General features: G+C 47.1%; 1 protein-coding gene across 1 annotated transcript in view; it reads right to left on the reverse strand.

Annotated features, from left to right (window-relative positions):
- Positions 1 to 13,883: 13,883 nt before the first annotated feature.
- LOC143282571 (neuropeptide receptor 15-like) overlaps positions 13,884 to 14,373 on the reverse strand; it is a 47,936-nt gene continuing 47,446 nt past the window's right edge. Inside the window, exon 7 of the mRNA XM_076588260.1 lies at positions 13,884 to 14,036. Coding sequence (XP_076444375.1) covers positions 13,884 to 14,036 — 153 coding nt within the window. The remainder of the gene's footprint in view (positions 14,037 to 14,373) is intronic.

Genomic DNA, 14,373 nt, shown 5'->3' on the forward strand with positions numbered 1-14,373 from the left:
AATACAGGCTGTTAAAGTATTACAGGTTAGCCCAGACCTACCCACTTTCTTTACTTTCTACACGTTGTAATGGGGAGCAGCTTCAATACAGGCTGTTAAAGTATTACAGGGTAGCCTCAGAGCTACCCACTTTCTTTACTTTCTACACGTTGTAGTTGGGAAAAGCTTCAATACAGGTTGTTAAAGTATTACAGGGTAGCCCAGACCTACCCACTTTCTTCACTTTCTACACGTTGTAATGGGGAGCAGCTTCAATACAGGCTGTTAAAGTATTACAGGGTAGCCCCAGGCCTTCCTACTTTCTTTACTTTTTAAACGTTGTAGTGAGGACGAGCTTCCATAAAGTGTTATATATTTGTTACGTGGTCTTTATAGAGAGATGCCGAGGAGTTCTCCTGAAGCATCTCGTTTCCACTGCCTGGATCCTTCTCTGAAGCTCTGCTGTAAGAGTCCAGGACTCGCATGCATTCAAAGAAAATGGGGAGAACCAGTGCCCGTAGTAACTTCGGCTTTCTTCTGGGACTGATGTTCTTGCCTCTCCAAAAGTTATGGACTTGCCACTACTGTTGCAGTCTACGCAGCGCTTGTCAGTATTTCGGACTTGGACCTCTCTTCACTGATCTGATGACGGCACCAAGGTACTTAAATTAGAGGGGTGTGAGTAATCAGTAAAAGCTAGGCTGGAAAGACCCAGCTTCCCTTCTTAATCTACCTATCTATCTATCTATCTATCTATCTATCTATCCTGTAGTCTCGTAGACCGTCCGGGCACCACAGATTTGGCAACCAGCCTCCTCCATCCACCCCTCGCGGTTTTCTGTCCATCTGACTGTCTCATTCAGGGCTGGACCTGTCCACTCTTGAGATGTTGTTCCCACCATCTCTTCTTCTGCCTGTCTCTTCTCCTTACTCCCTGCACTGTTCCCTGCAGAAAGGTCTTGGCCAGTCCTGATGAACGCGAGACGCAGTGGGCAGGGGGCAGGTGGTTTCACCTGCACGGGAACTGGACGACCCCGCCCTCCACGAGTCTCCTGCTGCCTTGCAGGGTGGTCCTGGCTGACCAAAGGATAAGTGGAGTTAACCCTGATAGAAAATCGTAATGTCGACACTACGTCATCGGGCGGAGGAACTTTACCTAGAAGTCAACGACCAGGGCGAAAGGACAGTTCGACGTCCAGGTGGCCGGGGCCAAGGCGACCTGCTAAGTTACAGTGGTGGGACCCGGCTGTGACCAGCAGCTTGGAGAGGGATGGGCGTCGCCAAGCTATCAAGGCAAGGCAAGGCAGGGCAAAGCAAGGCAATGCAGGGCAGGGCAGGGCAGGGCAGGGCAGGGCAAGGCGAGAAGTTCATTTCATGCACCCTGGGGAGCAGGGTCCAGCTACGGGCGGGAGGGTCGATCCTGACCAGCCACAAATAAAAATGGTCCTGGGTTAAACTCTAGTGGGGTGGTGGGGGGGTTGGATGGGGTGGTCTGTGTGTGTGTGTGTGTGTGTGTGTGTGTGTGTGTGTGTGTGTGTGTGTGTGTGTGTGTGTGTGTGTGTGTGTGTGTGTGTGTGTGTGTGTGTGTGTGTGTGTGTGTGTGTGTGTGAAGTAGTTTGAGGCTTTTACACAGGCTTTGTCCTACCGCTGTGAGGATTAGTGTTGGCCAAGTCAGAAAGTTTTTCTCTGAGGAGGCGACTTTGCTGTTCAAAGGCATCGGTTATGTTTTGTTTTGTTTTGTTTTGTTTTTATTGCTGGTCTGTTCCTTTGTCTCTCTCTCTCTCTTCTTCTTCTGTTTCTATTCTCTTTTCTCTCTCTCTCTACTGTCTCTCCCCTCTACTTTATGTTTCTACTCTCTCTCTCTCTCTTATCCCCCCCTCTATTTTCTTTTTCTACTCTCTCCTCTCTCTCTCTCTACTGTCTTTTTCCTCACTATCTTCTCTTTATTTTCTCTCTCCATTCTCTCTCTACTCTCTTTTTCCTCTCTTTCTTCTCTCGACTTTCTGTCTCTACTCTCTCTACTCCCTCTCTCTCTTCTCTCGACTTTCTGTCTTCTCTCTAGTTTTTTTCTACTATCTCTCTCTTCTCTCAACTTTTTGTCTCTACTCTCCCTACTCTCTCTCTCCCCCTCTCTCTCTTCTCCCTCTCTCATCTCTCTCTCTCTTTTCTGTCTCTTCTCTCTCTACTCTCTCTACCGTCTCCCTTCTCTCTCTCTTCTCTCTACTTTCTGTCTCTCCTTTCTAGTCTTTTTCTTCTTTATCTCTCCCTCTCCTCTCTGTCTCGCTCTCTCTGTACTCATTCTACTCTCTCTCTCTACTTTGTACTGTCTTTCTGTACTCTCTCTCACTACTCTCTCTGCTCTTTCTATTCTCTACTCTGTCTCTCCTCTCTCTACTCTCTGTCTCTATTCTCTTTCTTCACTCTCTCCTCTCTTTCTACTTCGTACTCTTTTTCTGCCCTCTCTACTCCCCTTCCTCTCTCCCCCTCTCCACACACACATCCCGCCACCTTTGTCCCTCCTTCCCCTTCTACTCTCTCTCTCTTCAGATGAAAATAATTTTATATTCACCTGCAAAAGATACGATGAATTACGAAAAAACTGCACCATTTTCTATACAGCTCCAACGCAGAGAAAAGATTTGTTCGGCATACGAAAGACAGAAAATGAAGATATGATACTTTCATTTGCAAAATATGTATCTGAGGCAATAAATATACGAAAAATGTCCATCATCGGTCCAAATACTCATTAGTCAATTAAAAATTAGTATGGGTTCTATGAGAAAAAAAGCATAAGGAAGGGCTACATTTGGATGGTTAATCTCGACATTGTAATTATTTGATGTGTTTGTATTGATATGATGTGTATCGATGTTACATGCGTAAATATATATTTTTTATATGATTTATCTGTACTTTGTTTTCTGTGCACTGTCCAAACCTCGGAGACGAACGACTGAAAAAAAGGCAAATTACCCCCTGTCACATGTACTTTTAAACAAATGTCAATGTGCCAAAGTGTCGCAAATCTTTTATTAGTTTATGTTATTTCAATTCTGGTTGTTTTGTGTGTGTGTGTGTGTGTGTGTGTGTGTGTGTATGTTATATTTCATCTATTTGCACCATTTTGTTCTGATTTGTACCTACTATGTCACCAGAGCTTTTTCAGCTAGTGACAAAACATTTCATTGTTCAGTGTTCTTTCTCTCTCTCTCTCCATTCTCTACGTATGTCTCTAGAAGCCATTACTTTGTCCCCCCCTCTCCTTTTTCTTTCCGCCATTGTGTCCAACAATGAGGACACACTTGTGACCCAGGTCAGCAGCCACTGAAAGAGGAAAAAGGAGGAGCAGAAGGAGGAGTAGGAAGAAGGAGCAGGAGAAGGAGGAGGAGGAGGAGGAAGGAGGGTGAGGAAGAACAGGAAGGTGGGGGAGGAAGAGGAGGAAGGAGGAGGAGGAGGAGGAAGGAGGGAAGGAAGGTGGAGGAGGAAGGAGGAGGAAGGAGGAGGAAGGGGGAGGAGGAGGAGGAGGAAGGAGGGAAGGAAGGTGGAGGAGGAAGAAGGAGGGTGAGGAAGAACAGGAAGATGGGGGAGGAAGAGGAGGAAGGAGGAGGAGGAGGAGGAGGAAGGAGGGTGAGGAAGAACAGGAAGATGGGGGAGGAAGAGGAGGAAGGAGGAGGAGGAGGAGGAAGGAGGGTGAGGAAGAACAAGAAGGTGGGGGAGGAAGAGGAGGAAGGAGGAGGAGGAGGAGGAAGGAGGAGGAGGAAGGAGGGAAGGAAGGAGGAGGAGGAAGAAGGAGGAAGGGGGAGGAGGAGGAGGAAGGAGGGGAGGAAGAACAGGAAGGTGGGGGAGGAAGAGGAGGAAGGAGGAGGAGGAAGGAGGAGGAGGAGGAGGAAGGAGGAGGAGGAAGGAGGGAAGGAAGGAGGAGGAGGAAGAAGGAGGAAGGGGGAGGAGGAGGAGGAAGGAGGGGAGGAAGAACAGGAAGGTGGGGGAGGAAGAGGAGGAAGGAGGAGGAGGAAGGAGGAGGAAGGAGGAGGAGGAAGGAGGAGGAGGTGGAGGAGGAGGTGGAGGAAGGAGGGTGAGGAAGAACAGGAAGGTGGGGGAGGAAGAGGAGGAAGGAGGAGGAGGAAGGAGGAGGAGGAGGAGGAAGGAGGAGGAGGAGGAGGAAGGAGGAGGAGGAGGAGGAGGAAGGAGGGAGAGGAAGAACAGGAAGGTGGGGGAGGAAGGGGAGGAAGGAGGAGTAGGAGGAAGGAGGAGGAGGAGGAAGGAGGAAGGTCAGGCTCGCAGGCAGGGTGAGAGAAAATAAAATGCAGCAATGTTATCATCATTTTAACATTTTAAAGATAGTTGTTTTTTTTCTCCCCCCCTCATTTGTGGATTGACAATACGTTTGTGTTGCTTTTCTTCGTCCACTTTGCCTACTGGCAGTCAATTTGCTGCTGCCCCCTCCACCCCAACCCCTCCTACCTCCCTACCTCCCCCGTCCACCACTTCCCTTACATCATCTCCCTCTGTGCCCTCACTCCCCACCCCCCACGCCCCCACCCCCATCCCCCACACCTCCGCCATAAGCTAGAATAAAATAAATCAGAAAAAAAAGAGAATCAGATAAAACGTTAGAAAGGTAATTGATCGCCTTCTGTCACTATTCACGACACTTGGAGGGAATTGTTTCACAATGATGATGAAGGAGTTGATGATTTTGGCGAAATTCAAAACTGCTCTCGTATGTTTTTTGTCCTTTTCGTCATTCGTCACTTTATCTTTTTTTCTTCTTCTTTTCTTCTCTCTCTCAATCTGCCCTATCCTCCCAGCATGTGAACCAGGGTGTGTTCCTCCCTTGTATTGTATTTCTGTGTGTATGTGTGTGTGTGTGTGTGTGTGTGTGTGTGTGTGTGTGTGTGTGTGTGTGTGTGTGTGTGTGTGACACAACAGAATTTTCTGTGTGAAATTCGAGCTGCTCTCCCCAGGGAGAGTGCGTCGCCACACTACATACAGCGCCACCCATTTTTTTTTTTTGGTATTATTTCCTGCGTGCAATTTTATTTGTTTTTCCTATCAAAGTTGATTTTCTACAAAATTTTGCCAGGAAGAACCCTTTTGTTGCCGTGGGTTCTTTTACGTGCGCAAAGTGCGTGCTGCACACAGGACCTCGGTTTTTCGTCTCATCCGAGTGACTAGCGTCCAGACCACCACTCAAGGTGTAGTGGATGGGGGAGAAAGATCGGTGGTGAGCCGTAATTCGAACCAGCGCGCTCAGATTCTCTCGCTTTCTAGGCGGACGCGTTACCTCTAGGCCATCACTCCATTTGAGATTGTTTACACAACAACGGCAAGAAAAAGAAGAACTACAACAACAGCAACACCAGCAACAACAAGAAGAATAACTTCAACAAAAATGATAACAACAACAACAACAGCAGCAGTTGCTAGCAGCTGTAATAATAGCAGCAGCAGCAGCAGCAGCAGCAGCAGCACAAAAACAAAACAAAACAACCCCCCCCCCAAAAAAAAAAACTATAGAAAAAGGCAGCAGCAGCAGCAACAGCAGCAACAACACAGCAGCAACAACAACAAAGACTACAGCAGTTGCTGCTGTTGTTGTTGTTACTGTTGCTGTTGTTGTTGATGATGATGATAATGATGATGCTGTTGTTGGTAAAGGTGGTGCAGTTATTGGTGTTGTTGCCGCCGCCTTTATAAATTGTATTCCAAAATATGAGCATTGTCATACAGATTCAGACTGTTATTAAGCAAAAGGTATAATTGCACTTTAAACATGTTTTGAAGGTTCTGTGCCATAAAAAAAGAAGTCAGTTTTGAGGGTATGCTCAGCATAGCGCTGCTGATATCAAAAAACTTTGCTAAATGTTATTTCATATTTTCCGCACGTTGACTTCAAAAGTCAGATTCAAAGTCAAAGACGTTTGATTATCCAACTATCGTCAGTGACAAGGCAGACTTTTGAGCTTCAAGCACAAAGTGAACAATACACTAAAAAAAATATTTCATCAACACCACGCAAACGAATACACAATCACGCGCCTTTCAACAGGTAATCAGTTTACAGTTGTTTTATTCGCCAAAAATGAACGATCACATATTTACAAATAAATCAAATGTACATTAATCACAGGGATACTCATCACACGCCCGTTTCCCCTTCTCCACCATCCCCCACCCACCCCACGTCATTCCCTAACCTCCCTCCCCCCCCCCCGCCCTCATATCCATTGTCTCACGCCTGGGTCATCCTAAATGAATGACAGTTGATAATTCAATGTGCAAGAAAACAACAACAACAAACAAACCCAAAAGACATTCTGAAACAGTATGCGACGAACATCCCTCTGAGAGAGATAATGAGATCAAGAGAGAGAGAGAGAGAGAGAGAGAGAGAGACAGACAGACAGACAGACAGATGGACATAGACCGAGAGACAGAGAGAGGCGGAGAGGGACACACACACACACACACACACACACACACACACACACACACACACACACACACACACACAGAGGAGAGAAACAGACAGATAGAGAGATAGACTGACAAACAGACAGTCAGAGACAGAGAGACAGGGAGAGACGGAGAGGGACACACACACACACACACACACACACACACACACACACACACACACACACACACACACACACAGAGATGGAGAGAGAGAGAGATACAGAGAGACAGACAGACAGACAGACAGACTGACTGACAAACAGAAAGACAGACAAACAGACAGACAGAAACACCGACGGAGAGGGGCAGAAGATAGAAATACACACACACACACACGCACACACACACACAGATACACACACACACACACACACACACACACACACACACACACCAAAACATGAAGCGATGACAAACAATTAACATGTTTGGCCTTTGGGTCTTCACACAAATGTGAACAGTCTAGAATCACAATGTACCGATTTAGTGCAGAAGCAGAGGGTATTCCGATATTCAAACGCACTGCCTCGATTTTCTTTTTAATATATACAGCTTAGAGAGAGGGACAGTCGGACAGACAGACAGACAGACAGGCGAACAGATGAACAGACATAGGAGAGAGAGAGAGAGAGAGAGAGAGAGAGAGAGAGAGAGAGAGAGAGAGAGAGAGAGAGAGAGAGAGAGAAGGACAGAGATTATGCATGTGTAAGTAAAATAACCAACAACATTTCCTTTGGGAGAGGTGTTTGCCGTCCCTCTTCCCCTCCCCCCCCTCCCCCCATCCCGTTTTACAAAAGCATTGCAAAGGATCTCTAGGAACAAACACACATTTCTATGTACAAACATGACAAGATAAATAATCCAGTGGAGATGGATTTGGTTGGCGCTACACACACACACACACACACACACACACACACACACACACACACACACATTGTATATAAATATATGTATTATATATATATATATATAATACATATATGTATGTATATATATATGTATATATATATATATATATATATATATATATATATATATATGTCTGTCTATATGTGGAATGATGGCCTAGAGGTAACGCGTCCGCCTAGGAAGCGAGAGAATCTGAGCGCGCTGGTTCGAATCACGGCTCGGCCGCCGATAATTTTCTCCCCCTCCACTAGACGTTGAGTGGTGGTCTGGACGCTAGTCATTCGGATGAGACGATAAACCGAGGTCCCGTGTGCAGCATGCACTTAGCGCACGTAAAAGAACCCACGGCAACAAAAGGGTTGTTCCTGGCAAAATTCTGTAGAAAAATCCACTTCGATAGGAAAAACAAATCAAAATGCACGCAGGAAAAAATACGAAAAAAGAATGGGTGGCGCTGTAGTGTAGCGACGCGCTCTCCCTGGGGAGAGCAGCCCGAATTTCACCCAGAGCAATCTGTTGTGATAAAAAGAAATACAAATACAAATATATACATAGGCTATGTGGACAATAACAGCTTACTGAGCATTCAAATGGAACAGATTCAAAAGCACAAACACCAATGAAACGTTTAGAAAGAAAGGTAGTCAAACAGCATTCATGGCGACAATAAGAAACTAGCTTTTGAACAGTGTCGACACGGTAATTAGCCTTACAAGGTTCACAGCTCAGAAGACACACACACATATAAAAAAAATGTATACACTGAAATGAAAATGAGAGAAAGTCAGAGACAGACAGGCTCTGTCTGACAACATTGTATTGAATCATGTCGCGGAATACTGTATGTCGCTAAGAGTATTCACGACTAAGTACATCACAATCAACACTCTGTCAAACACGGCTCTTGAGAACGCCACCTCTAACCCCAACGACAGCCCCCCCCCCCCTCACCCTCAACCCCACCGCCCCCCTCTTCCTGAAAACAACAAACAAAGGAAGAAAGAAAGAAAGAAAGAAAGAAAGAAACAACAACAAAAACCACGATCCTTTTGCACGGACAGATTTCGTGAATTCCAATCTGGCTCTATTATTTTTCCATGTCTGTTTGGCATGGAAACGCATGAAGGTGGGGGATGGGGGATGGGGTGGGGGTGACGTGGGGGGAAGGGGTGGAGAGAGAGAGAGAGAGAGAGGGGGAGAGGGGGGGGAGTTTGATGTGCTGGCAAAGCCCGTGCTATAACTGAGACACATTGGCAAAGAGTTCATGCCTACCTCGGTCAAAATGTCAAAAAATGTGTCAAAATACGAAACTGCCAAGTATTGGCCAGTTCAATATGCCAGCATCGGGCACACTGGCAAAAGCCATGCCAAAATGGAATAAGCACAGTCCAAGAAAACACTGAAGACACACAGGTAGAAGCCGTTGGTCAAACCGGGACATGTTTCCTGCCTGCAGTTCCCAGCAAACAAGAGAAATTAATGTACGCCACAACGATGTCTTCACGTCGTCCTCTTCAGCCTCTGAGCCAGTTGCATTGCTCGGACGGAAGAGCCTAGTATGGTCGTAACCCCCGCTACTAACTGTGTGTATTATGAAACTGACCAATGGTGTAGTTCGGTCAACGTAGGCATTTAGTCACGTGTAACTGTCAAAAAAGAACCAAGCAATGCAACTGGCAACAGAAGGCGACACGCCAGAACTATCCACAGTTCACACTCCCCCTTCAGTATGCCAAAGATGAGATAGTGACGATTTCGCAAGGAAAATGAAAATCTTGCTCTTATCAAGTCTGTTCACTATCAACATACATGCAGTTCAGTTCAGTTCAGTTACCCAAGGAGGCATCACTACGTTCGGACATATCCATATATGCTTCACCACGTCTGTTAAGCAGATGCCTGACCAGCAAGCATAATTCAAGGTGCTTGTAACATATATGCACCAAAGAAAATGTGATAATAATCTTTTTATTTATTTAGTTAGTTATTTATATTTAAGTTACAAAAAGATCACTTTTGTTTCCCTCTCAACTCCAACACTCCTTTCCTTTTTTTGTAGCTAAGACAGTTGCTGATAACAACTCGTACACTGCACGAAATCCACGTGTAATTCATTTCATTGCGCCGTGCTGACCGGTGTCAGTTTGTCCGTTTAATTTTCCTTGGGAGCAATCAGCATCCCGTCTGATGCAGTAGGGAATCGTCTGTTTGTCACATTCAATGCTGTGTTCTGTCTCACCGTCATTGCCTGGTGGCTCTTTTGTCAGGGGTGGTGTGGATCTGGAACGACAGACATTGAAGTGACTGAAACTTAAGGGCCAAAGGAAGGTACATGGAAACTAGGGGCCAAAGAAAGGTGCATGGAAACTAGGGGCCAAAGAAAGGGGCATGAAAACTAGGGGCCAAAGAAAGGTGCATGGAAACTAGGGGCCAAAGAAAGGGGCACGGAAACTAGGGGCCAAAGAAAGGGGCACGGAAACTAGGGGCCAAAGAAAGGTGCATGAAAACTAGGGGCCAAAGAAAGGGGCATGAAAACTAGGGGCCAAAGAAAGGTGCATGGAAACTAGGGGCCAAAGAAAGGTGGATGGAAACTAGGGGCCAAAGAAAGGGGCATGGAAACTAGGGGCCAAAGAAAGGGGCATGGAAACTAGGGGCCAAAGAAAGGTGGATGGAAACTAGGAGCCAAAGAAAGGTGCATGGAAACTTAAGGGCCAAAGAAAGGTGGATGGAAACTAGGGGCCAAAGAAAGGGGCATGGAAACTAGGGGCCAAAGAAAGGTGCATGGAAACTAGGGGCCAAAGAAAGGGGCATGGAAACTAGGGGCCAAAGAAAGGTGGATGGAAACTAGGGGCCAAAGAAAGGGGCATGGAAACTAGGGGCCAAAGAAAGGTGGATGGAAACTAGGGGCCAAAGAAAGGTGCATGGAAACTTAAGGGCCAAAGAAAGGTGGATGGAAACTAGGGGCCAAAGAAAGGGGCATGGAAACTAGGGGCCAAAGAAAGGGGCATGGAAACTAGGGGCCAAAGAAAGGTGGATGGAAACTAGGGGCCAAAGAAAGGTGGATGGAAACTAGGAGCCAAAGAAAGGTGCATGGAAACTTAAGGGCCAAAGAAAGGTGGATGGAAACTAGGAGCCAAAGAAAGGTGCATGGAAACTTAAGGGCCAAAGAAAGGTGGATGGAAACTAGGGGCCAAAGAAAGGGGCATGGAAACTTAAGGGCCAAAGAAAGGTGGATGGAAACTAGGGGCCAAAGAAAGGGGCATGGAAACTAGGGGCCAAAGAAAGGTGCATGGAAACTAGGGGCCAAAGAAAGGGGCATGGAAACTAGGGGCCAAAGAAAGGTGGATGGAAACTAGGGGCCAAAGAAAGGGGCACGGAAACTAGGGGCCAAAGAAAGGTGGATGGAAACTAGGGGCCAAAGAAAGGGGCATGAAAACTAGGGGCCAAAGAAAGGTGGATGTAAACTTAAGGGTCAAAGGAAGGTGCATGTAAACTTAAGGGCCAGAGAAAGGTGCATGAAAACTTAAGGGCCAGAGAAAGGTGCATGAAAACTTAAGGGCCAAAGGAAGGTGCATGAAAACTTAAGGGCCAAAGGAAGGTGCATGTAAACTTAAGGGCCAAAGGATGTAAACTTAAGGGCCAAAGGAAGGTGGATGAAAACAAAGGGTCAGAGAAAGGCGCACGAAAACTAGGGGCCAGAGTGCATGTAAACTTAAGGGCCAGTGAAAGGTGCATGGAAACTAGGGGCCAGAGAAAGGTGCATGGAAACTAGGGGCCAGAGAAAGGTGCATGTAAACTTAAGGGTCAAAGGAAGGTGTATGAAAACTTAAGGGCCAGAGAAAGGTGCATGAAAACTAGGGGCCAGAGAAAGGTGCATGAAAACTAGGGGCCAGAGAAAGGTGCATGTAAACTAGGGGCCAGAGAAAGGTGCATGTAAACTAGGGGCCAGAGAAAGGTGCATGAAAACTTAGGGCCAGAGAAAGGTGCATGAAAACTTAGGGCCAGAGAAAGGTGCATGAAAACTAGGGGCCAGAGAAAGGTGCATGTAAACTAGGGGCCAGAGAAAGGTGCATGGAAACTAGGGGCCAGAGAAAGGTGCATGTAAACTAGGGGCCAGAGAAAGGTGCATGTAAACTAGGGGCCAGAGAAAGGTGCATGTAAACTAGGGGCCAGAGAAAGGTGCATGGAAACTAGGGGCCAGAGAAAGGTGCATGAAAACTTAGGGCCAGAGAAAGGTGCATGGAAACTAGGGGCCAGAGAAAGGTGCATGAAAACTTAGGGCCAGAGAAAGGTGCATGAAAACTTAGGGCCAGAGAAAGGTGCATGAAAACTTAGGGCCAGAGAAAGGTGCATGTAAACTAGGGGCCAGAGAAAGGTGCATGAAAACTTAGGGCCAGAGAAAGGTGCATGGAAACTAGGGGCCAAAGAAAGGTGCATGAAAACTTAAGGGCCAAAGAAAGGGGCACGAAAACTAGGGGCCAGAGTGTATGAAAATTTAAGGACCAAAGAAAAGTGCATGAAAACTTAAAGGCCAAAGAAAGGTGTATGTAAACTTAAGGGCCAAAGAAAGGTGGATGTAAACTTAAGGGCCACAGAAAGGTGCATGTAAACTAGGGGCCAGAGTGTAGGAAAATTTAAGGACCAAAGAAAAGTGCATGAAAGCTTAAAGGCCAAAGAAAGGTGTATGAAAACTTAAGGGCCAAAGAAAGGTGCATGAAAACTTAAGGGCCAGAGAAAGGTGCATGAAAACTTAAGGGCCAGAGAAAGGTGCATGAAAACTTAAGGGCCAGAGAAAGAGGCATGCAAACTTAAAGGCCAAAGAAAGGTGCATGAAAACTTAAAGGCCAAAGCTGAGCACGAGAATGTCAGCACTAAAAAAGACGAATCAAGTGACTGAAAACTGAAGGCGAAAGAAAAAAAGGTGCATGAATGTCTACGCTAAAAAGACCACAGCCTCAAGCATCACAGCTACTGTCACTTTTAGCACGCATGTACGCGGTCCGTCTCAGTGTCTCGTGCAGTCTGAATGCGTTCACAGTCGTGTGTTGGCCGGTTCCATCGCCGGGAGACGTCAGATGTTAGAGGTAACCGGCGCAGTCGCCGAGTGATATATTAAAACGTTTGGACTTTCCATCTGACGGTGCCGTCTTCGAGGCCCGGTCACAGCGCCTGGTGAGTAAAGGGCGGAGTTGTGTGTGTGTGTGTGTGTGTTTCCCGATCTCCCAGGTCATCAGATGTGCAGACCTGCTAGTGCAGGACCCTCCCCACCGCACCCCCGGCCCCCCAGCCCCCTTCGTGTGTATACGCAACACAGAAGTACAAACACACACGTTAAAGATTCCGTAATGCATGTTAGTGGTCGGTGGGTTATTGAAGCAAGAACATATTGGACATACATCCCCAAACACACACGTTAAAGATTCCGCAATGCATGTTAGTGGTCGGTGGGTTATTGAAGCAAGAACATATTGGACATACATCCCCAAACACACACGTTAAAGATTCCGCAATGCATGTTAGTGTTCGGTGGGTTATTCAAGCAAGAACATATTGGACATACATCCCCAAACACACACATTAAAGATTCCGCAATGCATGTTAGTGTTCGGTGGGTTATTCAAGCAAGAACATATCGGACATACATCCCCAAACACACACGTTAAAGATTCCGCAATGCATGTTAGTGTTCGGTGGGTTATTCAAGCAAGAACATATTGGACATACATCCCCACCCCCAAACCCAAACCGAAAATGGAGTGAGACTGCCTACATGGCAGGGGTTTTAACTCTCTCCATACGAACGGCGAAAGAGACGACGTTAACAGCGTTTCACCCCAATTACCATCATCAAAATATTACAAGCGGAAGGCTCTTATACTGAAGAGGTGAATGTTGACAAAGAATACCACAATTCTGACGACGGAAGCTAAAGGTTGGGTCATTCAGACACCCACTGGACATCCAAGGGGTCTGTGTAGAGGAGAAGAGAGGACTGGCCGTACTGAGTGAGTTAAAAGCGGCCAAACACGCAGAAAACCCGCTCGTGTGTGTACGAGTGAACGTGATGGGACAGAGCCGCTGCCCACGAACGAAGAACGAAGAAGAAGAAGAGGAAGATGTGAGAGTTTCAGTTTCAGTTTCACTTTCTCAAGGAGGCGTCACTGTGTTCGGACAAATCCATATACGCTACACCACATCTGCTACGCAGATGCTTGACCGGCAGCGTAACCCAACGCACTTAGTCAGGCCTTGAGTGCATGCTTATATATTTGTGTACCTATCAGAGTGGATCTCGTCTTCATAATATTGCCAGAGGACAACACTCTCGTTGCCATGGGTTCTTTTTTCAGTGCACCAAGTGTGTGCTGTACACGGGACCGCGGTTTTCGAACGACTAGACGCTCAGTTTGATTTTCCAGTCAAACATGGGAGAAAAGGCGAGAGCGGGATTCGAACCCACACTCTCACGGACTCACTCTAATTATTGGCAGTTGAACGTCTTAACCATTGTGCCACCTGTGAGAGGCCGGTCACAGGTCGGTGTTGGCGGAGGGCACGAGGCTGGTGAGGCGGCCCAGGCGGGAGCTGGTGCTGAGAGTGGAGTGACGCCGGGGGTCTGGCTTCGGCTTCTTCCGCCGTGCCTGCCGTCCTCTGCCGCTTCTCCGACACCCACACAGCGCCCTCTGTAACACACACAGCGCCCTCTGTGACACACACAGCGCCCTCTGTGACACACACAGCGCCCTCTGTGACACATCCGTAACACACACAGCACCCTCTGTAACACATCTGTAACACACACAGCGCCCTCTGTGACACATCTGTAACACACACAGCGCCCTCTGTAACACACACAGCGCCCTCTGTGACACACACAGCGCCCTCTGTGACACACACAGCGCCCTCTGTGACACATCCGTAGCACACACAGCGCCCTCTGTAACACACACAGCGTCCTCTGTAACACAGATACACACAACGCCCTCTGTAACACACATACACACAGTGGCATCTGTAACA

The sequence above is a fragment of the Babylonia areolata genome, chromosome 5 (assembly GCF_041734735.1).
Source record: "Babylonia areolata isolate BAREFJ2019XMU chromosome 5, ASM4173473v1, whole genome shotgun sequence".
Lineage (NCBI taxonomy): Eukaryota > Metazoa > Mollusca > Gastropoda > Neogastropoda > Buccinidae > Babylonia > Babylonia areolata.